We start from the raw sequence: 22915 nt of genomic DNA, 5'->3' as shown, positions 1-22915 counted from the left end.
ACTTCCCCCCCCCCCAACACACACACACACACACACACACACACACACACACACACACACACACACCTGAAACCTTCCCCAGACAGCCCCCTTCCCCTCTGGCCAGTCCTTTTCCATCTCTGGGCCAGACTGTCTTTCCTCTCTCCCAGTTTAACTGGTCCATTGTTCCCTTCTCTAACAGCTGCTTCCCCCCAGCCTTGGACCTACAGGATGCTGGGCATGGAGGGGGGGCTCATCACACCATGGGACTTTTGTTCATCCAAGAGCATGGATTGTTGGCTCAGGGACTGAGAAAGAGAAAAGGGAAGAGGAGCCCTGGGAAGCTGGCCATTTCCAATTGGGGACAGACACCAAGACTGAAATCATGAAAGCTCCCCAAATTGCTGAGGCACCCCTGGGAAATGGAGATTCTGCAGCCCAGCTGCCACCCCTTCCCTTCATTGGCATCCCCACTCCCCTCAATCATTAAGTACAGCAACACAAAGGATAATGAAGCTGTAAACAACTATTATGGGATGGGCTTGTGAGCTTAGAAGGATGCTAGTGGGAGGGACTTTGAGTAAGGAACAGCCGCCTTCCCAGAAGTCCTCTGCTTTTGGCTGGGGGGCTGCTTCCCTCTCTTTGTCTTTCCTGCTATCTCCAATTCTCTCACCTCCCTTTCTGTTTAGTCATCCTTCTGTCTTCCATTCCGCTTCCACTAGGCACAGATGTATTCTGAAGGACCACACTTTCCCTCTTCTCTCTACCTCTTCTTTTTCCCACTTTTATCATTCCCCAATACACTATCTCCTCAATTTCTACAAAGTCCCTACAATTTTTCTGCCTTTCCCCCCAGCCAGACATACCCTTTCCTGCCCCAGTCCGGCAGAGTTCACTTCTCCTAGCCCATCCCCCTTTACTTATTCCTAATCTTACAAGAACCCTTTTGCACCTTCATTTCTACCACCCAGAATAATGCATTGTAACTGCCCTACCCCAACCAGTATTCCTGGGCCCCACCTCTCCATGCTCCTTCTTAATGGCAAAGTGAATAAAGTGATGAACTGAATTCAGAATCTGTCTCAGATGCTATCTGTGTACACAATCCTGGGTGAGACACCAAATCTTTCCGTGTTTCAATTTCCTCAATTGTAAAATTAGCTAATAATGGCACCTACTTTCCCAGGGTTGTTGTGAAGACCTAATGAGATCTTACTTGTAAATCGCTTAGCACAGTGCCTGGAACCTGGTAACTGTTTAATAATTGTTTATTCCCTTCCTTTCCCAACAAATCCAGTCCAACATCCCTATCTCTGCTGAACCTACTTCCAACTCTTTTCCCATCCTGGACCCCCCCCCCAAGAAATCCTTCTCCAACAGAATTCCAACCCTCCCCACTGTCAACCCTTAATTATTCGGGGGTTAAAAATGAAATAACAAAAAATTAGGTTGTACGTGAATTTTATTCTCTCAAGTTTACTGAAAAACCTAGAGGAAGAAAATATAATTAAAGCTATCCACCAAAAGCTTAATGAGGAAAATGTATTGATAGAAACCACACAGGGACAGCTAAATAGTGAAGTGGATAGAGCATAGACCCTGGAGTCAGGAGGACTGAGTTCAAATACTACCTCAAACACTTAATAATTACCTAGCTGTGTGACCTTGGGCAAGTCACTTAGCCCCATCTGCCTTGCAAAAAAAGACAAAACAAAACAACAACAAAAAAAAGAAATCACATAGAGTTCTAAACTTTTGGTGTCCAACCAAATATACACATTAGTTAGTACATAAAGGTGGACATTGATTACTTTATGATACTCTTACCTGTCTATGAGGTCTGTTCTCTGTCAGAATTGACCAAGATACCATTAGCAGCAGGACTATTGTCTCCTATGCTGATCAGATGTGTCATACCCATATAAAACTTTGGAATTTTTCCCTTTCCAAAATGTCATAAGTATAAGAATTTATTAAAGTATCTTACAGAGATAACCAGACCAGTTTCCTGCCTTCTCAGGATGGTCTTTGTCTAACTGTTGACACAAATGTGCAAGTCTAGCTTCCAGAAGCAATTAGAAGGGAGCCAGACTGTTTCATGCAGACAGTCAGTCTTCTCATTTATAGCTGAAGAGAGACATCAACCTTGAGAAGGGCAGAGGCTACCATTCAGACTTATGAACCTAAATCAGAAGCTGAGAAACCCATTTTTTGATCAGAAATATAAATTCATAGAAATTTCACTTTTACACCCCAATAATGCCCATCTACAAGATGCCCCCCCCACTCCTGTAACTTTCCCTCATTCTAGTCTGAAGAGGTTTATCTGCTAAATTAAGCTAAAAAGTATTTGTTAGGACCTACTGGGGCCAGTCAATGTGCTAAGCTTTGGGGATAGAAAGAAAGACAAGTAACGGGCCCTGGAGAAACTTAGGGTTTAGGGAGGAGACCATGTGCACCAAGTACAAGATGAAGAGAAAGTAGGGAAACAATAAATTAGTGATAATCAACAGAAAGAAAGCAATAGGATTAATGTGAGACAGGATTGTTATAAATGAATGAAAAGAAAAACCTGCTAGAGTGAGAGAAAAATTGTACATTTTATTCACGAACCTTGCAAGATATATCTTACAAGATATGGGTACCTCACTCCTAGGTGTGAGGCACCAATTCGTCTTCAAAGTCAGGTAATTTATGGTCTTCAGAAACTCTTTTCCCTCCCTCTGGGATGTTCATAGGCTCTCAGAATTTGAGTTACAATCTAAGAGGTCCATCCTTTCCATGATATGCCCCTAATATGACCCCCCCCCACATCACATGACTGGTGATATGCTAATGAACCCCAATCACAGAGGGTGTGTGGGTTAATATTCAATTCCCTAATTGTGCAAACTCAGTTGCATTAGGTCAAGATCTCTAGGTCACTCTTGACCTGTTTGAGAACCAGTTTGGGGTTTGGTATCCTTGGGATGGGATTAGGAAAACTCTTCCAGTCTTGTGATTGGCCCTTTGTAATGAATTCCCTAAGGGCTCCCTCCACACCCTGTGAAGACCAGCACCCTAGATTCCTCACAGGATTGTAAGGAAAGGTAGAAGCCAAGAGGTGGAGAAGAGAAGAAGAAAAATTCCAGGCCTTGGTAGATAGAACCAATGAAGACACTAGGAGTGGAGCGTTGGAGTGTCTTATAAAATGAACAGGAAGTAGGCCAGAATTGGAGAACATGAGGAGGGGTAAGACACAATAGATGGGATGGAGTCAGCATATGAAGGGCTTTAAAAATCCAATTTTTATATTTGATTTCAGGGATTTATAAGGAATCTCTGGAATTTACTGGATATTATAGGTAATATGATTAGGCCTGTATTCTATGAAGATCAATTTGACAGTTGAAAGAGAATGGACTAAAGTGGGGAGATCTGGGATACCAATATGAAACAGTAGGCTATTTTTTTTTAGTTTTTTTTTTTGTTTTTTGCAAAATGGGGTTAAGTGGCTTGCCCAAGGCCACACAGCTAAGTAATGATTAAATGTCTGAGGCCAGATTTGAACTCAGGTACTCCTGACTCCAAGGCCAGTGCTCTTTCCACTGCGTCACCTAGCTGCCCCGAATAGGCTATTTCTAAAGCTAGTGAACTTAATAGCTGTGGGACCCTAGACAAGTTACTTAACACTGATTTTGTCATATCAAAGGCCTTCTCCATACATCCTGAATCAGATTTGACCACTGGAGCCAGATGACTTCAGAGGAGAAAGTATGACTGGTGACTTTACCTAGCACCAATCACTCAAATTGAATTCACAGGCATGTCATGACATCATCTCCCTGATGTGGTGGTCCTCAAGAATGAAGGACAAACAGCATCACTAGTCTAACCATGAGGTGATAAGAGCCTGTAGCAAGGCACTGGTGATGTTAATAGGTTGATATTGTTTGTCCTTTATTCTTGATAAGGACCAAAGACATCATGAGGGTAATATCTTGACTTGCATATGATTTTAATTCAATGAGGCAGAGCTATGAAAAGTTGTCACCTGAAGGCAAAAGGAGGAGGAAGAGGAGGAACTGCATGGAAAGGAGGGGAAAGAAAAAAGTAGGAAGGAAGAAGGAGAAGGAGAAGAAATACAGAAGAAAGAAAGGATTTTGCCTTTAGAAAAATTCAAATTAAATAACTATGAGGTGCCACCTCAGACCAATCAGATTGGCAAATGTGATGAAAAAGGAAAATTCTCAGTGTTGGAGAAGATGTGGGAAAATTGGGACATTAATGCATTGAACTGTTATGAATATGAACAGATCCAACTATTCTGCTTTTGTCTTGTTTTTGTCTTGTTTTTGTCTTTTTTTTGCAAGGTAATGGGCTTAAGTGAGTTGCCTAAGGTCACCCAATCAACCAAGAGAACAATCTAGAGTTATGCCCAAAGAGCAATAAAACTGATCATACTCTGACACAACAGTATCAATACAAGACCTGATTGCAGATAAAATAAAAACCATAGGAAAATCTCACATGCTCAAGAAAATTATATAGCAACTTTTTTTTTTGTATTGGCAAAGAATTGGATGTTGAGGGGATGCACATCATTTGGGAAATGACTGAACAAAATATGATGTATGAATGTTATGGAATACTATTGTTTTTATAAGAAGCCATGAGTGGTCAGGCTTTAGAGAAACATAGAAGGAATTATATCAACTGATGCTGACTCAAGGGAGCAGAACTAAGAGAACATTGTACACATTAACAACAACATTGTGAGATGATCAGTTATGATGGATGCTGCTCCTCTCAGCAGTTCAGAGAGTTAGGGCAACTCTGGGAGACCCATAGAGGACAATGCAATCCATATCCAGAGGGGGGGAAAAAGGAACAATCTGAATCTGAATGTATATTTTGTTCACTCTTTTAAAAACCTCTCATATATTTCCCTTTCATCTCCTCGGTTTTCTTTCTTTTCCCTTAGTCCTAATTCCTTTCAAACAAAATCACTAATATGTAAATATGTTAAGTGCAAATTTACTTTTCCCATGCTGTTCACAACCAGGGGAAAGAAGGAAGAAATAGCAGTAGAAAAATGTAGAAAAACACAGGAACTATATGAAAAGAATTGCAAAACAATTTTCACATAAATAAAGGCAGATATAAACAAAAATATGTATTGTTCATTGGTAGACTGAGCTAATATAATAAAAATGACAACTCTACCTAAAATTATTCAATGCCATACAAATTATTATTCAATGCCATACAAATCAAACTACCAACAATTATTTTTTACAGAGGTAGAAAAAAATCACAATAAAATTTATCTGGAAAAACAAAAGATCAAGAATATCAAGGAAATTATTTTTAATAGATACTTTATTTTCTTTCCCAATTATATACAACAGTAGTTTCTATCTATCATTTTTCTAAGGTTTTGAATTTACAGTTTTTCCCCCCATCCTCCCTTCCCTCTCCACCCCTCCTCAAGAAGGCAGTCTGATAATCTTTTTTTTTTACAAGGCAATGGGGTTAAGTGTCTTCCCCAAGGCCACACAGCTAGGTAATTATGAAGATTCTGAGGCCACATTTGAACTCAGGTACTCCTGACTTCAGGGCTGGGGGGCTCTATCCACTGCATCACCTAGCCATCCTATTTATATATACAATTTGGTAGGCAATGAAGTGCACACAGGTATGCCACCCTCCTGCTCCCCTCCCCAGTATTCTTTTGAAGAGATAAAAATATCTTATGGAGCAAATCAGCTCTTTCGGTTGTTGAAGAGTTTTATTTATCATTTCCTCTCTGTTTTCTTAAAAGTATTAGGTATTGTAAGAGAAGCTCTACCAGTAGGGGAAAGAATGTTGCTGTTGCTGTTTTTCAGTCATTTCAGTTATGTCTGACTCCTCCTAACCTCGTTTGAGTTTCGTTTGGGCAAAGATGTTGGAATGCTCTGCCATTCTCTCTCTCTGGTTTATTTACAGGTGAAGACACCGAGGCAAACAGGCTTTGGTGATATGTCAATGATCTTGGACCTTCCTTACTGTGAGTCTGATGCTCTGTCCACTGCACTATTGAGCTAGTCATCTTCAATAGGCATTTGCCTATTTTTGCCTGTTTTTTAGACTATAAAGAAGTGTCTGGCTTTTCAATAAGGCTTCTGTATCATCAACAACTTCATACACACATTTGCATAGATATCCACATTCATAACTATATATATATATATATATAATACATTTGCTTATGTCTATCATTTGTATCTCTGTCTGTCTTTCTCTCTCATCCTTTGATACCACTCAATAGAAAAAGACAATATAAATCAGTCGCGGGTATTAGAAAAATGAATTGTGGGATGCAAATATATTAAATGAAAATAAAATTGTAATTTTCCTTTCACATAGAAAAGAAATTTGGGGAGAACAATAGAAAAACCAAAAAGTTTTTCAGTTTCCTGGGGTTTCTCAGTAATCAAGGAACCAATCTAATTGTTGAAGAATTGGAAAGGAAATAGTGCTCATAGAGAAATCATGGAAGAATTTATTCAACTCATTGGGTGAATGGAAGAAAAGGGGAGATGACTCTGAAAGTGTCATTATCAGGTCTATGCAGCTGGGATCCTGAACATAGTTGGTGCCTCAGCAGATTCTGTGGCAATGTGAAATAGGCAAGAGGCTCTTGGGCAGTAGAAAGTGGGGTTCTGAAGTTTATCATCAGGACATTTGGAAAGAAGTTTGTCTTGTTTAACAATTCATGCTATTTTGGGGGAATAAGGCAGAACATTTCAGAATGATCTTTGATTCAGGAATTGGAATTCTTCTTTAAAGTTTTCTTGATGTTCCTCTGTGGCTTCAGAAGGATCACATAGCATTTGGGGATGAAGATACAACCTAGCAAGCCAGTACTGGAGCTCAAGATGCAGAAGACCTCCACAGCCACCATCATTTTCCCCTTGGTGCTCTGGTATGTGGGGAGGAAGGAGATCCAGACACTGCAGAATAGCAGCATGCTGAAGGTGATGAACCTGGCTTCATTGAAGGTGTCAGGGAGATTTCTGGCCAGAAAAGCCACAATGAAGCTCCCCAGGGCCAAGAATCCCATGTAGCCTAGGACAAAGTAGAAGGCAATGAGAGAGCCCTCATTGCATTGTAGGATAATATGTTCACGGTCAGAGTGTGTATCTGCCTCTGGGAATGGGGGAGAGAGCAGCAGCCAGATTCCACAGAGTATGCCTTGAATCAAGGTGCAAAAGAGAACAACAAAAATGGGTGCTCTAGATCCCACCCATTTCCTGTTCCTGCTGCCTGGTCTGGTGGCTCTGAAGGCCAGAACCACAGTGATCGTTTTGGTCAAAGTAGAGGAGATGGCCACTGTGAACATGACCCCAAATGTTGTCTGTCGGAGGAGGCAATTGGTTTTAGTTGGCTGGCCAATGAAGAGCAGAGAGCAGAGGAAGCAGAAGATGAGGGAGACAAGGAGAAGGTAACTAAGATCCCGGTTATTGGCTTTCACTATGGGTGTGTTTTGGTGCTTTATAAATACCCAGAGAACCAGAGCTGTGAGGAGAGAGAAGCAAATAGCTATTGAGGCCAAAGTCATCCCCAGGGGTTCTTCATAGGCCAGGAAGGTCTCCATTTTGGGAAGGCATTGAGTCCTCTCCTCATTGGGATATTGATCTTCAAAGCATTTTTTACATTGATCTGTATCTGAAGAGAACAAATGATTTCAACATTTTAGCATTCCTCAACTTTTCCTATCAGAGGATCACCAAATGATTGTTAAAATAATACAAATTGTTCTGTCTGGTTCCATGGAGATGAGAATGTGGGGAACACAGAACTTGGGAGACCTGAATTTGAATCTTGTCCCAGAAAATTTTGGCTTTCTCATGCTGGTTTTGCCAATTAGCTTCTTTCTACTTTAATTCATTATCTGTAAAATGGGAATGATAATTGGACTGACCTAACAGAGTTGTTATAATGATCAAATGATTTAATAAATGAAAATTTTGTAAATCTTAAAGTATTACATAAATTCCAATAATTCTGAGTTGTGACTGACTCTTTGTGACCCATTTGAGGTTTTTTTGGCAAAGACACAGGCGTTACTTGGTATTGCCTTCTCCAGCTCCTCCTACCTTTGTTTTAATGATGAAACTGAGAGAAATAGTGTTAAGTGGCTTGGCCAGCTAATAAGTGTCTCAGATCAGATTTGGACTCAGAGCAATAATTCTTCCCGACTCCAGGCCTTGTGATTTATTCACTGCTCTATTTATTAGATTGCTGCTATATAAATGCTGGTTCCTATATGAATAATATTTAGAGAATACTTTTTAGATATGAGATATTATTCTTAGAAGCAACAATAATAAACATGACAGTAGTATGTTACACACTAAAGAAATCATTTCATTGCTGACTTCATTTCCTGGTTGTGGACCATAACCTTTTTTTTTAATATTTATTTTTTCGAATTTCACAGAAAGATAATTTTCAGCCTCCAACTTTTTTCAAACTTCTGATTTCCATATTTTTCTATTACACTCCTTTTCCTTCCATCTTCTCTTGGCGGTGAGCAATCTGATTTAAGTTATAACTATGCAATCCTATTTAACATCTTTCTAAATTAGTAATTTTCTTAAAGAAGAATTAGAACTAAAGGTGAAAATCCATGAGAAAGAAAGGAAAGAAGTCTTATAAAGTGAACATGCTATGTTTTGTTCTGCATTTAAACTCCATTGTTTTGTTTTGTTTTTCACCTCTGTGTGTGGATTGGACTATAATCTTTTTAAGGGTTCATCACACTAGCTTAGAATTCTCAGTTCTTTGTAGTGTCGACTCATAGGAAAATGTTTCTATTATTCTGAATTTAGGATACTTTCTGGACTTCTGGATTGTGGATGGAGAAGCTGCCCCTACATCATTTAAAGATACCGGTTCCATTGTCTTTCCTGTCGATGATTAGCATATTTATGAAGTGTATGGATCTAACTCTCTGTTGACAGGATGTCATTCAGGCTTTGCTAACATGACTTTTGAGTTCCTTTGCTTGGCATCAACTCTGAAAGCTCTAGAAATACTTATCAAAAGACCTGGGCCTGTTTACCTGGAGATTACAAGATTCTGCAGGGACATGACAGTGTGTGCTTTGTATTTAAAGTGCTGATAGGTGGAGATCTGAACTTGTCCTTTTTAATGCTAGAGAACTAAGATGGAAGTAGTCTGGGAAATAAGGAGAGACCATTTGGGATCTATGTCAGGGAAAGCTTCTCAATAATTAGAGTGGTCTAGAAATGGTCTGGGCTTCATTGTGGTGAATGCTACCCCCAACTTGGGGAGCTTTAAGTGGAAACAGAATGTCCACTTTTTGGATGTGTGATCCTAGGGATCTGAAGGCTGCTGAGAACCTTCCAATTCACTTATAAGCACCCAGGAATACTTGCCTTTAGGAAGAAAGCATATTCTAATAAGATGTTCTTAACAAAAGAGTAATGGTGGAGGCATAGGAGTTTGTTTTAGTCCAGGGTTGAAAACTGAATTCCTGGTCTGTCTTGGGCAAACCCCTGCTCAATTCCTTCTATTTCAGGTGACAAGAACAATATTCAGTATTTTCTTTTGAGACAGGCACCATAGATGCCCCTCCGAAGCTACTACTTTTCTTCATTTTCTTCTGAGGAGAGAACATTTCCTAAAGATTTTCCTTTACTTTCCAATGACTAGTGCCATCACCAACTTCACAGAGGTCTTGGTCCTGGAAGAACTACTCTAGGTCAAATTATTTCAGCATTGTCTATTATGATTATGATTATGATTATCATCTATGATTATTTTCCTTTCCCTCACATTGGCAGTAATTGGTCACATTTCTTCCTAGTAGCCCAGCTTTGTCAGCTTAAAATCTCTTCAAAGTGTATTTGCATTTTCCCACAAATCAGTGTTGCATTGAATAAGTGGAAGTCTGACCTTCAAATAGATGTCTAATGAGCTGAAAGAGAGGGAATTTTCTGAGTGCCAGATAGGGTTGGAATAGACACTTCCAGAGAAGACAGTCTACAGGAATTGAAAAATGAAATGGATTGTCATCCAGTGCCCTGACTGAAGTCTCAGCTGTCTTTGATAGCTGTTTAACTATGGATGGTAACTGTATCTTTCTCTTCTGTGAAACTAGTGTGGAAATATTTGTATTTTGTCACTGCTGTCTTGTTGGGAAAGAACTGATGAAAGCTGTAAGGTCCTAAGTAAATGTAAGAGCTCTGTGTAAGTAGGCTGCCCCCCCCCCTGCATCTATCCCTTAGCAGTTGGGTCACAGGTGAAGGGCAAGTAATTCCTAATTTGGGAAAACCTCAAATCCAAATTCTCTCGCTAATATTGATAACTTGGAACCTTCAATCTGAGTTTTCCGACCTTTCTTCTAGGGTTCTCTTGGTCTCTGGACATCTTGTTCTATAGAGAAAACCTTGCCATTACTTGATTTTACCCAGGAGATCCATTGAGCTTTGGTTTGTTACCCTGAGTCCATGTTTGTTGAGAAAGATCAGAAGTGTCTACGCAGACTTACCAGTATTGTTGGAAATGTGTCCCTCTGGGCAGGGGACACAGTCAAAACAGCAGATCGGCTTTCCCTCCCTGGCTTTCATGTGGAATCCAGGACCACAACTTGTTGTGCATCTGGAGTAAGGAGGCTACAGAGGGAAGCATCCAAAGGCTTTTGAGGCGGCACCATTCATGATTTAGAATATTTATTACCCATGCTTAGCTTATTTGTAGCAATAAACATATAACTGGATTTTCTGCAAAATCTACCAATGCTTTTTTCACATGAGTAAAACAGTCATTCTGCCAAGTTTGGATCAATTTCCTTGTAAAAGGGGCCTGGAGCACTAAAGACCTACGGAATTCTATTTCTTCCCAGCCACAGAAGGGCGGCTATTATCAGAAAAAATTGTTGGAGATTTTTTTTTAAAATAAGCAACACAAAGAAATAGAAAAACCCTCTACTAGAATAGGAAAGATAAGAGATCTCTTTAAAAAAATGGAGGTCCTAGGGGTGGCTAGGTGGCGCAGTGGATAGAGCACTGGTCATGGAGTCAGGAGAACCTGAGTTCAAATCCGACCTCAGACACTTAATAATTACCTAGCTGTGTGGCCTTGGGCAAGCCACTTAACCCCTTGCAACCCCACCCCCAAATTGGAGGTCCCAAGGGAGAGTTTCATGCAGAAATGGGCATAATAAAAGACACCAATGTTAAGCTTTTAGCAGAAGTAGATTATAATCTGAAGCAGTGGGAAGAGTGCACTAAGCAGAGATGCAAGTAAAGTCTGAATATCAGCAAGAATCACAATGGTTTGGTTACTGATAACGAGCTAGATATCCTGCAGAATAAAATCAAATGTGCCTTAAGAAGCCTTGTTAATTGTAAAGCTAGTGCAATAATGGAATTGTTGTGGAGCTATTTATAACTAAAATATGGTTCTGGACTCCATATGCCAGTCAATTTTGGAAACACAACTGTGGCCACTGAATTGGAAAGATAATTGCACATACCAATTCAAAAAAGGACAAAGCCAAGGAATGTGGAAATTTCATGTGAAATGTCAGCAAGGATATATTTAAGATCTTTTAAACTAGGCTTCCATGATAAGTGAACCAAGAATTACTAGAAAAGCAGGTTGATTTAAACCGAGGCCGAGGAACTAGAATCAATTGCCATCAGTCACTGGATCATGAAGAATGCAAGGGATTTCCATTTAAAAAATTCACATCTTCATTGACTACACTCTGATTATGTGACTTCAACAAATATTTCAAGTCCTCAAAGAGAGGAGAATACCAAATCTTCATTGTTTCATTAGGAGTCTGTATGTGGGCTATGAGCCAACAGTTAGAACTAAGTTTGAAAGAACTGATTGGTTTAAAAGTAGATAAGGGCTATGATGAGGGTATATTTTCTAATCTTATTTATTGTTGTTAGAGAAGATTTTTAGAATCAAAAATATCAAAACAGGCAATACTTCAAAAAATGAATAGTAGCCATTCATTTGGAACTGTAAATAATGAAGCTGAAGCCTATATACTTTAACCACATAATGAGAAGATGGAACTTGTTGTAAAAGACTTTGATGTGTAGCATTAAAGAGAAAATAAAAGGGGGATTTTAAAGGATGAGATGGAGATAGAATATCATGGAATTAACTGTCATAGATTTGCATCAATTTTGAGAGGTAGTGGTTGATAGAAGGGCCTGATGCACTACTACAATGGATTCAAAAAGAATTGGAGATGATTGAATGACTGAACCACATCAACACCAAAGGGTGGAGTTATACATTATTTATTTATTATTGATGTATTTTTTCACTAGAGTAGGATTTTATAATCTTTTGGGGAGGTAAACATATTAATTATCAGAATTTTTTTTTAATCAAGAGAGACTTTTTCTAAGATTTTTCTAATAAAATATATTGGAGAAGAAATGATTGTCCTTCATTTTGTTTTTTAATTTTTTCAAGGCAATGGGGTTAAGTGGTTTGCCCAGTGCCACACAGCTAGGTAATTATTAAGTGTCTGAGGCCGGATTTGAACTCAGGTACTCCTGACTCCAGGGCCAGTGCTCTATCCACTGTGTCACCTAGCTTCCCCTGTCCTTCATTTTTGAAGAAGACCATGACATCAGGGAGATGATGTCATGACAAGCACAAGAATTGGATTTGAGTGAAGGGATGTTGTGCTAAGTCACCAGTCTCACTTTCTCCTCCAGAGCCATTTGGATCCAGTGACCAGATATGAATCAAGATAACTAGAGATGGCCCTGGATGAGAGGTAGTCAGGGTTAAGTGACTTGTCCAAGGTCACATAGCTAGTAAGAGTCTGAGGCCAAATTTGAACTCCTGTCTTCCTGACTTAAGAACAATGTTTCCTCTACTGTCACACTGGAAAAATATTTTTAAAAAAGGATAATGAGGGCACTTCCTGTCACTAAAACTTTTCTGTGTTTTCGGAGTATAGACTTGGCTAAATTAACTCCAGTGCATTTCCTCAGGACAAAAAAAAATTAAAATTCTTTGTATGTATGTGTCTGTAAATGTAGTGCTTCATGGATTCTTCCTCCCACTTAAAAGTGGTACCTTAACTAACTAAGAGTACTATGAGACTGATTCTATTAGAACTGATTGTGAACAGAACATTTCCATTTCTTTGAATCTTTCAAAGTCATTGTTTGAGATACTTGGTAATCACCAAAGGAATTTATATTAAAAGGCAGCAACTTTTTCCTAACTAAAGATTCTGAATGTCCAGAAGAGGAGAGACTGGAGCAAACTTGGTATTCAAGCTTGGTATTGCTCCCTCTCAGGAGTAAAGTCTAGATTGAGCTGTGGCAGAGAAGGGAAAAGTCATGATGATCATCATCATCTCTACACACATTTTGGAGTAGAAGACCTATGCTGAGCAAAGTTAGGTAGAAATGCAACTGTAGCCCAAAGTTTGAAATTTCCTCAGCATGAGTTCTGAGCAATTATACTTGGACTTATAACTTTTCATCTAAAGCTAAGAAGAAAAAAAAACACATGAAGGATATTCATGTTATTTTTATATCATTCTACACCAAAAACCCAGTACTCAGTTCATAAGTCTGTAGCAAATTATTTTTGAATGAATAAAAAAATTAGTGAGAGAGAAAGGAATTCTTTAAAAACAAAAATGGTCATTCTCTTCCTCAGCCTATAGGTTTTACAAAATTTGTATTCCCTGAATTGGTCAGCCTCACATATGTATATATGTGTGTATGTGTGTTTGTGTGTATTTGAGTGTGTGTTTGTGTGTGTGTGTGTGTGTCAGAGAGAGAGAGACACACAGAGAGAGAGAGAGAGAGAGAGAGAGAGAGAGAGAGAGAGGTGATATGACATAAAATGGGAAAACTCGATTCCCATGAATGAAGTCTAGAGTTAGAAATAATATAATCCAAGTATTTTCCCAGAGCTCCAATGTATCAAGAGCCCAGATGTCAAACACGACACGGCAATACCACAGAAGTTTACTGAGTTTAGCATCAAATGACCAAGAATCATTAGATCTAATAGGAAATTCCTGAATGTTTCTCTTTCCTTCTCCCCTTGTTATGTCACTGAACAGATGATGCTCCTGCTACCCCAGATGTGCAGTGGGGAAATCTGTCTGTTTCTTGGGCTCTTCAAGGCATGTGTTCTGGAGCCTTTATCTTTACCCCAGATCAACTAAGTTGGGTCTAAAAACTTCATTAATTAGCTGTTATCTGCAGTCAGATTTGTGGCATTTGCATCCTATTTAAAAACTTTAATGACTATTCTGATGATATATCTTCTTAATTTTACATCTTTCATAAAACCAACATTTCAATCACTCTTCACCTGTTGCTTCAACTTGGGCCACACTATTGTCTTCTCCTGGATGCTGAAATCTTGCCCAAATGGAGCTTGAGAATTAAACTCTCCCACTTTCACCAGAATATCCGTATCATTATCAAAGGTTACATAATTGAAAATCTCATAGCTTGCCACCGAGTCCATCTTCTTATCCAAGACTATCTGATTCCCAGCACTGTCAGGAAACTGAATGTTCTTCAGAAAGGAATGAAGCTGTAAAGAGAAGAAAATTAAATGGAATCTCCTCAGTAAAATCTTGCATGGATGTCTGCTGGACTCTAAAGCTGCCTGACATTTTTTTCAGTAACTAAGTGTCATAGAATTAGGAGGAACTTCTAATAAATTGTATAATAGAACCAGCATCTAAGAAAGTCTCACCAGGCTTAGAAGGGTAGGCCAAATGTGAAACTGGAAGTAAGAATTTTTCAACCTGGAAGAAAAGATCAGAAAGGTGCCCTCACTTTGATGAGAGTGGAAATAGGAAAGGAAGCCTAGAAAGTGAGTTTGAGATGTAAATCTGGAGTGGGTGAGTGATTTAGAGTTCACTCCCATATTTAATCAGAATGTTTCCAATGCAATTCAACCAAGCTTTATAATTATTTACTACGTGCCCTCTATCTAGAAGTAGCTGGGTCCTTAAGTTATAAAATGGTAATAATAAATTCTTGTCTTCAAGGAACGTTCATTCATTTGGTGACCACATCACTGAACCAGAGAAGCAAATGCAGTATGATTTCTGGAGAAAGAAGATATGACCAACTTGGAAGGGAAAGAATAAGTATTAATATAGCACCTCTATGGGGCGGCTAGGTGGCATAGGGGATAGAACACCAGCCCTGGAGTCAGGAGTACCTGAGTTCAAATTCGGCCTCAGACACTTAATAATTACCTAGCTGTGTGGCCTTGGGCAAGCCATTTAACCCTATTGCATTGCAAAAACTAAAAACAAAAATATAGCACTGCTATGTGCAATGCAATGGGCTAAGTAATTTCTGCAAATGTTCTCTTTGTTGATGAAAGAATTATAAAAGGATTTTTGTCAATGATCCAATAGAAAGTGAGCCTACAAGGAAGCTTGAGATTCTAGTGGCCAGAGGGGAGGGAGCAGTATGTTTCAGGCTAAAGTGCCTGGGGAGATGTTATAGAGTTGTGTGACTAGGGGCAGCTAGGTGGCACAGTGGATAAAGCACCGGCCCTAGAGTCAGGAGTACTTGGGTTCAAATCTGATCTCAGACACTTAATAATGACCTAGCTGTGTGGCCTTGGGCAAGCTGCCTAACCCCATTTCCCTTGCAAAAACTTAAAAAAGAAACCTAAAAAAATAAAATAAAATAGTTAGAGTTGGGTGACTCAATTCTACTTCAGAGAACAGCTAGGAGCAGTGTTTTGCTGAAATACAATGTTAAGAGATATAATGTTAATTTAGCTTGAAAAACTGGAATTAGAGAGTGTAGGACTTTTATTTGCAAGCTGAGAATGTTTTCTGGTTCCTTTCCCTTAGAGGATATAGGATCTTTTATGGTTCTTGACCAAGAGTATGAGAGCATAATGATGGCTGGGTCCAGCCTCAGACACTTCGTAATTACCTAGCTGTGTGACCTTGGGCAAGTCACGTAACCCTGTTGTCTTGCAAAAAACCTAAAAAAAGGAGCATGAGATCATAGAGGATCAGGAAAATTTGGTCAGATGTTCTTTAGGGAGATTAATTTCTTAATATTTCTCTTCCTTTCCTAATGATCTTAGTTTTGTTGGTTTTCATGGTTTTGTATAATATTTATTTCATATGTGTACATCGATATTATGTACCTATATGCATATATAAATCTTTTACATTGTATGTGTATTTACTATTCATACACAAATAAATATAAATGTCTCTTTGGAAATATATATGCATACTCACAACTGTGAAGCTCTGAGAGTAAGGATGTTTGTTTTCATCTTGCTTTTCCTGTCTTCACCGCATAGCATATTGTCTTTTAGTAGAACCATTGTACATACATACCAGAGCATCCATTAGCAGCTCTATCCATGGTGAATGGGAAATAGGAGAAACAAGAATCTAGGGGCACAGTTAAGAGGTTTTCCCTTCCAATAAACACCTATTATAGTGCTATGAAGAGATCTAAGTCTCATTGCAGTGTTGGAGACTAAAGACAAAAAGAAGAGAAACCCTAGCTCTTAAGGAGCCTATAAATTAGAAAAGTCAATAAAGACATTCTTGTTTTGAAATTTAACATCCCATGTAAGGAGTTAGATCTAGAGCTGGAGGGGTCCCCCATGACCATTTAGTCCAACTTTATTTACATGTGAAGTCTTTTTACATCAAATAATTTGGGGAATCAGTTCAGATATAGGATTTGAACCATGATCCTCTTTTTTTGAAGCCAGATCTCTCCAAGAGTATCATGCTAGTGTAGAGTAGCTATGTCTTCCAGAGAAAGGAGAATTGCCTGGTTCTGACTTCCTCAGTCCTGGTGGAGACCTAGAATCTAGACTGTTTATGATCCTATCCTTCCTCTGACATCTTCTTTGGCAAAGACTCTCAGGAACAGATGAACACTCCTGCATGTGGTCACAGGAAACTGAAATGTTCATAAATTAGAAATGACCTGAAATTATTCCTTGGGTCTGTTTTACAGAGGGTCCTCTTTGCAAGAGTAGGTAAGTTAAGTGTTTAAACCATTATTTCTTTTCTGGACATGAGAGTTCCTATAATTTGGATATCAGTGCTTTTAAGAAGGGATCTTACCTTCCAGGGGTGAACAATGCTCTTATCTCCATCATCATTAGATTCCATCTCTGATCTCAACAGGAACATTTCTTTAAGAGCCCAGGCTACAGCATGCACAGCATTGTAGACAATGGAACTCTGATCAGACATAATGATGTCTAAATATTTCAAACGCATTGTGTCTTTAGAACGATTTGGTGAACAGGACCATCCATCTTTACCTTCAAATTCAAATGGACATCCAACGGCTGATTTCCAGAAGGTTTTAAGAAATCCACTCTCTGGGTATTTGGCAGGATTTACGGTTTTCAGAAAATCTTTGAACCCAGGGATCTTACTTGTCTGTTGTGAAACTATGAGGGCCCCATGGAAGATAAAAAACTTCTTAAAACCAGTTTTTCTGGCAATATACCAGTGACTGTTGGTGATCCACATTCTTCTTAGAGCCCGATGAGGAAATTTTACAAACATCTGGCTCAGAAATGAATTTGCATCTCCATAAGCGACAATCACATTAGTTTTAGAAGCCAATATGTTTTTTAACAAAACTACAAACATTTCATAACTCCATGATTGACCAATCCAGATTTTCTGTACAAAGGCCACACAAATGTCATTTCTGGCCATTTCTTCTTGAAGGTCCCTAAGGAATTTCTCATCTCTTGTATCATCTGAGGCAATGAGACCCACCCAGGTCCATTTGAAATGAAGCATTAATTTCACCAGGGCCAGGGGAAGAGAGGTATCCCTGGGGGTCATCTGATAAATAGAAGGAAACTGAAGTGGGTCACTTATGAGTGGATCAAAATGACCATAGCTGATCTGAATAGGAACCAAATATGAGCCATTTTCAGTTTAATGAATTTATTGTAGGAAATGATTACCCCACCCTTCAATTCCACAACTGGACCTACAATCATCATCCCCCTCTACCTAGAATGGATTCTTTCTTTTTCTCTGCCTGTTAAAGTACTTCTGATCATTGAGACCTCCATCAGGGGTCATCTCCTTCATAAGACGTGCTGCAGCTGAAATATATGTGTTTTCTGTCTTTTTGCTTCTTTGTGTCTTTAGTACTGAATGTGGAAACCTGCCAATAATAGATAATTAAAAATACTTGGAGGTTTCAATTGTATAATTTGAAAAGTTCTGTTTGTTGAAAAATGCTTCTTGCTACAAGACATTAGGAAAGGAACAAGTCTGTTCTCAATGTCTTAGTGCTTTTTTTTTCTTTCTATGAAAACCACTTATAAGGTAAATTAGTTACCAAAATTCACCAGTCACATTGTCAGATCCTCAAAGACATGCCTTTGCCCTCCAGTCAGTATAGGCTGATTCCCTACCTGTGGAAACTTATAGAGCTCTAGGAGGTTTCCCATGGAGACAGTCAGCTCAGAAGTGGCTCCTCCAATGACCACTATAGACTTGCTCTGCCTCTCACAGTTGTAATTGGGAATGGTCTGTCTCTGGCCTGATAGCCACAAGAGGGAACTCTCCAAGGTCCTCTCATCACTGTGATAGGCATTGTAGATGTGGAATCCCAGGGTAATATTGGGTAACAGATTGGGGTCTTTGTTGATCTCTTCTACAGCAAATATTAAGGCCAGGACCTGATAATAGTATTTGAGCAGCCACCTGTAGTGGGAAGAAGATTGTCAGGGTAAAGGATTACTTATGACTTGCCTCCCCTCCAAAGAACTGAAAATTGTACCTTATACAGGTAAAATTTTGTGTCTACAAGTTTTAGCCAAAGCCATCTTTTTTTGTTTTTTGTAACCTTTAAATATTTTGCTTTATTACTTTGCCATCTTACCTGTATCTGGAAAAAAGGGAATCAGGAGCTACAGCAGAGACTCTCACTCCCATTTATATTTATCAACAGACTCAGAAAATTCCCAAATCTCTCTGTGAACTACCAATTTATTTCCAAACATTCTAGAGATTTATTCCAAGAACTGCCAAATTTTTTAAATATCAGTTAACAAGTTTTTAAAAAGTGGAGCCATTTAAAAATATTCATGAAAGAGAATAAGACAAAAAATTTTAGGAACACTGGACATCAGTTTGTGAGAAAAAAATGCCTTCACCTGATACTATATCTCTATACAATTCCCAAAATGGATACATAAAATAGGTAGAATCATATTGTTGAAATTAGAGACAGAAGGAAGAAATTATTTTTCAGCATTATAAACTGGAGAATTCATGATCAAAGAAGGGATATACAAAAATTATATAATATAGAAAATTTTGATGACATAAAATTAAAAAAAAATGGTTTCTACCATTACAAAAATTCTATGCACCTGAGATCAGAAGGGCTATAGTTAAATGGAAAAAAATCATTTTATTATTCATCTTTTAAGAGATCTCATTTCTAAGATATTTACTCAAAACAGATTCAAATTTGAAAAATAAGTTCCATTTATCAATTCATGTTTTGTCAAAGAAGTCAAATTGGTAGTTATCAAGGAAAGAAATCCATAGTATCTCTAGACATATGAAAAAAGGCTTCAAATGGTTAGTACTTATGATAATGAAAATTAAACCAACTTAGTTTGACTTTCAGCCATCATATTGGGAAAGTTAACTGGAAAAGAGAGAAATGTGTAAAGGCACATAAGTCACATTGACTTAAACATTCTGGAAAGGAATTCTTGTCTTTAGCCAAAAGGTTACTAAATTATAGATATCTTTGGACTAGTCAATCCTTTAAAGGGTTAAAAAAAGAGGAAAAGGATCCAAATGTAATGAATTAAAATTACATAATATAATATAATGTATATATAATTTATAACATATAATGTAATTATATAGAAATATGACTTAATAAATTTATAATGTATGTATTATATATAACATATTTAATATAATTATATATAGTATATATAAAATTTCTTTCTTGTAGTGATAAACATCTATGCCTCAAGAATTGACCATTGATTAATAAATGGTTGAACAAATTACAGTTTATTGCTGTAATCAAATTGTAACTAGTATAGTGTTGAAAGTGAATCTGATTACAAAGAAACCAGTAGAATATATGAATCAACGTGTATGAATATAGATGAACAATACTCTAGCAGCTATTTTATTTTTTAAAAAGAAAAACAACCCAAATCCCAAAACACAAAAGGACTTAAGGACTCTGGGTAACACAATGATTCACAAGGCTTGCAAGTGACTGAATATGAAGAATAAACCCACTTTAGCTGATGGACTAATGTGGGAAGAAATAAAAGATACCCATTTTTTGTTTTGGTCATTCTGGGCACTTTTTTTGCTTGATTATGATTAATATGTACAAGGACTTTCCTTTTCTTTTCCTTTTCTCCCATTGGGAAACTGGATCTGATGCAGAAAAAAAAATCCTTATATTGAAAAAAAATTGTAAATAAAATAGAATAAGTACTTACTGAAATTCTCTTTTAATTTCCCGAGGATGGTGCTCAAATCTTTTCCAATATGGATTACTGTCAAATTTATGTATAAATAAAGGAAAAAATCCTCCAATAACAAGGTCACCATCTCTGTAATATCCTGGATTAAAAGTCCTTTCTAGGTGGCAAAGTGCCCCTTCCTCCCTGCCCGTGGATAGGGACAGCTGCAGGAACAGGAAGAAGAAATGCAGGGAGAACATTAGGGAGACTATTTCCCGGCTCACACTCAAGGTAAGTTGTGTCTTTCCTGAGCAGCTGTTCAGGCTTTATTGCCTCTCACACTTGTGGAGACACAGTGCAATATGACTGACTCATGTCCAAGAGAGAAATACTGCTTGCTTGTTCAGGGATATTTATGAGGATTTGCTCTGGCTAGAAGATCATTAAAATGCTCTTCTCAGTGTATGCGGATGGGATGCTGTGTTTGCATTGTCCCTCTCAGAGACAGGGAGTTTAATTCCTGAGGGACTCTTGGGACCATTGCTGCTGGAGGCCATGCACCTGAGTCCCTGTATCTCAGGGAAAAACTTGTTTTTCACACTCCTTTGCAACTCCTGTGTCCTCAACACTGCCAATTGGGATTAAGTGGGCGGCAAGTCCAATCACCTCTCCAGAGGCAGGGAAACTTCAGACCGTGTGAAAACCTATGTTGGAGCCTGAGTTCCCAGTGTAACTCTGCTCTGGTGCAACAATGTAGAGTTCATGAGAGTCGACAAAGTCAGAAAGTTTTAGTGACTGAATGAGGACAGTTTAGATGATGTCAGTCTCCTATCCCTTATATTCTCATATCGGGAAGCCTGGCAGCCTTGAGTTATTCTGTTTTTTCCAGGAGTAGATAGACATTTTTTCCCAGTAGCTGTTGCCTGAGTTGATTTCTAACAAGTTCTGGTGCCGAAGAACCTATCTTTATTTTCTGTGGTATCTCAACACTGAGTCCCTCAGATCTCTGCTTATTTGAACAGGACATCATATCCTCAATTCTGTCCTCCGAATGAAGGAACATATAATATCACTCCAATTACATGAATGGCAGACATTTTTATATTTTGCAGATCAGTGACCCATTGAAATGTGTCAATTAACCTCATGAGGGAATTCAATACACTAAAAATCTATTAATAATTTACTACTATAATTATAGAAGAAATTTTCTCAATGCAGAATGCTATGTATTGAGGAAATAATGGGTCTAATGTCCAATACTAAACTCTATATGCAGGCTTCTAGGCTACCAAAGACAAAAGTCCAGATTGTCCCCGCCCTAAAGCAGTTTTTCTTCTTGTTCTTGTTCTTGTTCTTGTTCTTGTTCTTGTTCTTGTTCTTGTTCTTGTTCTTGTTCTTGTTCTTCTTCTTCTCCTTCTTTTCTTCTCCTCCTCCTCCTCTTTCTTCCTCTTCTTCTTCCTCCTCCTCTTCCTCTTCCTCCTCCTCCTCCTTTCTTCTTTTTCATATTTTTCTTCTTCCTTCTTCTTTGTCTTTATCATTACCTTCTTTTTCTTTTAAAAAGTCATTTTAAATATTGCTCTTGGCAGAAGTCCTCTCATCTACCTCACAGTAACAATATATGAAGCTGTAGAAAAATCTTTTTGTCTTCTCAGTAGGACATCATAATAGAAAATCAATTTTCTTTCATCTGATTCTTTTCAGGCTCTCTAATTAGAGTCCAATATATTCTCTATATTCCTTCTTCCTCTCTGATGGCAGGGTCAGTATGCAGAATTCTCTTTTTCATTCGTCAGCCACTGCCTATACCCAGCCAATTGCACACAGAAAGTTATGAACTTTTTTTGACACGTTTGTAATATTTGTGTTATAAATTCACTCATCTTTATGGTTCAGACTTAGGTTTCTGACCTTGAACAATGAAATCTTAGCTTATGATTTGTAATCAAATCTTATTTATCCAAGATAAAGTAAATTTTTATTAACAAGGTCTAACAATTATATAGCCGTTTCAACTTTGCAAAGGGTTTTATGAATTGCATCTAATTTATCATGATGTCAGTATTGAATGATTATCCTTTTTAACAGCTGAAGCAACTGATGCAGACAGAGGTTGAGTGACTTAAAAATGTCATATAGCTGGGACAAGTCTGAGTATCAATTTGAACTCAACTCTTCCTTCTCTAGGTTCATCATGTTATCTACTGTACCATTTTGCTTCCTCAAATTACATTTGTTCCTCAGTTGTATAAGAGTTGTGGCATTTTGGGGTATTTTGCTAATTTGTTAACTTAAATGCTCATTGGGCATTCTTCCTTCACTCTACAGCTGATCACATTTAAATGAGCCACTGCTCTTTTAGAACTTAGAGTCAGACTCTAGTAACATCTCTTAACTCTGAGCATATCTATGCAACAGACAAATTGACTGTTGAGGCCTA

General features: G+C 38.2%; 1 protein-coding gene across 1 annotated transcript; it reads right to left on the bottom strand.

Annotated features, from left to right (window-relative positions):
- Positions 1-6718: 6718 nt before the first annotated feature.
- Positions 6719-18961, bottom strand: LOC141508942 (vomeronasal type-2 receptor 26-like). Its single transcript, XM_074218049.1, is given in 6 exon segments — positions 6719-7668; positions 10520-10643; positions 14347-14574; positions 17114-17917; positions 18439-18730; positions 18909-18961. Coding segments are annotated over 6 exon segments (2451 nt in total).
- Between the last annotated feature and the right edge of the window lie 3954 nt (positions 18962-22915).

The sequence above is a fragment of the Macrotis lagotis genome, chromosome 1, assembly GCF_037893015.1.
Source record: "Macrotis lagotis isolate mMagLag1 chromosome 1, bilby.v1.9.chrom.fasta, whole genome shotgun sequence".
Taxonomy (NCBI): domain Eukaryota; kingdom Metazoa; phylum Chordata; class Mammalia; order Peramelemorphia; family Peramelidae; genus Macrotis; species Macrotis lagotis.
The sequence above is the reverse complement of the archived record's forward strand: the minus strand, read 5'-3'. Positions and strand labels throughout refer to the sequence as shown.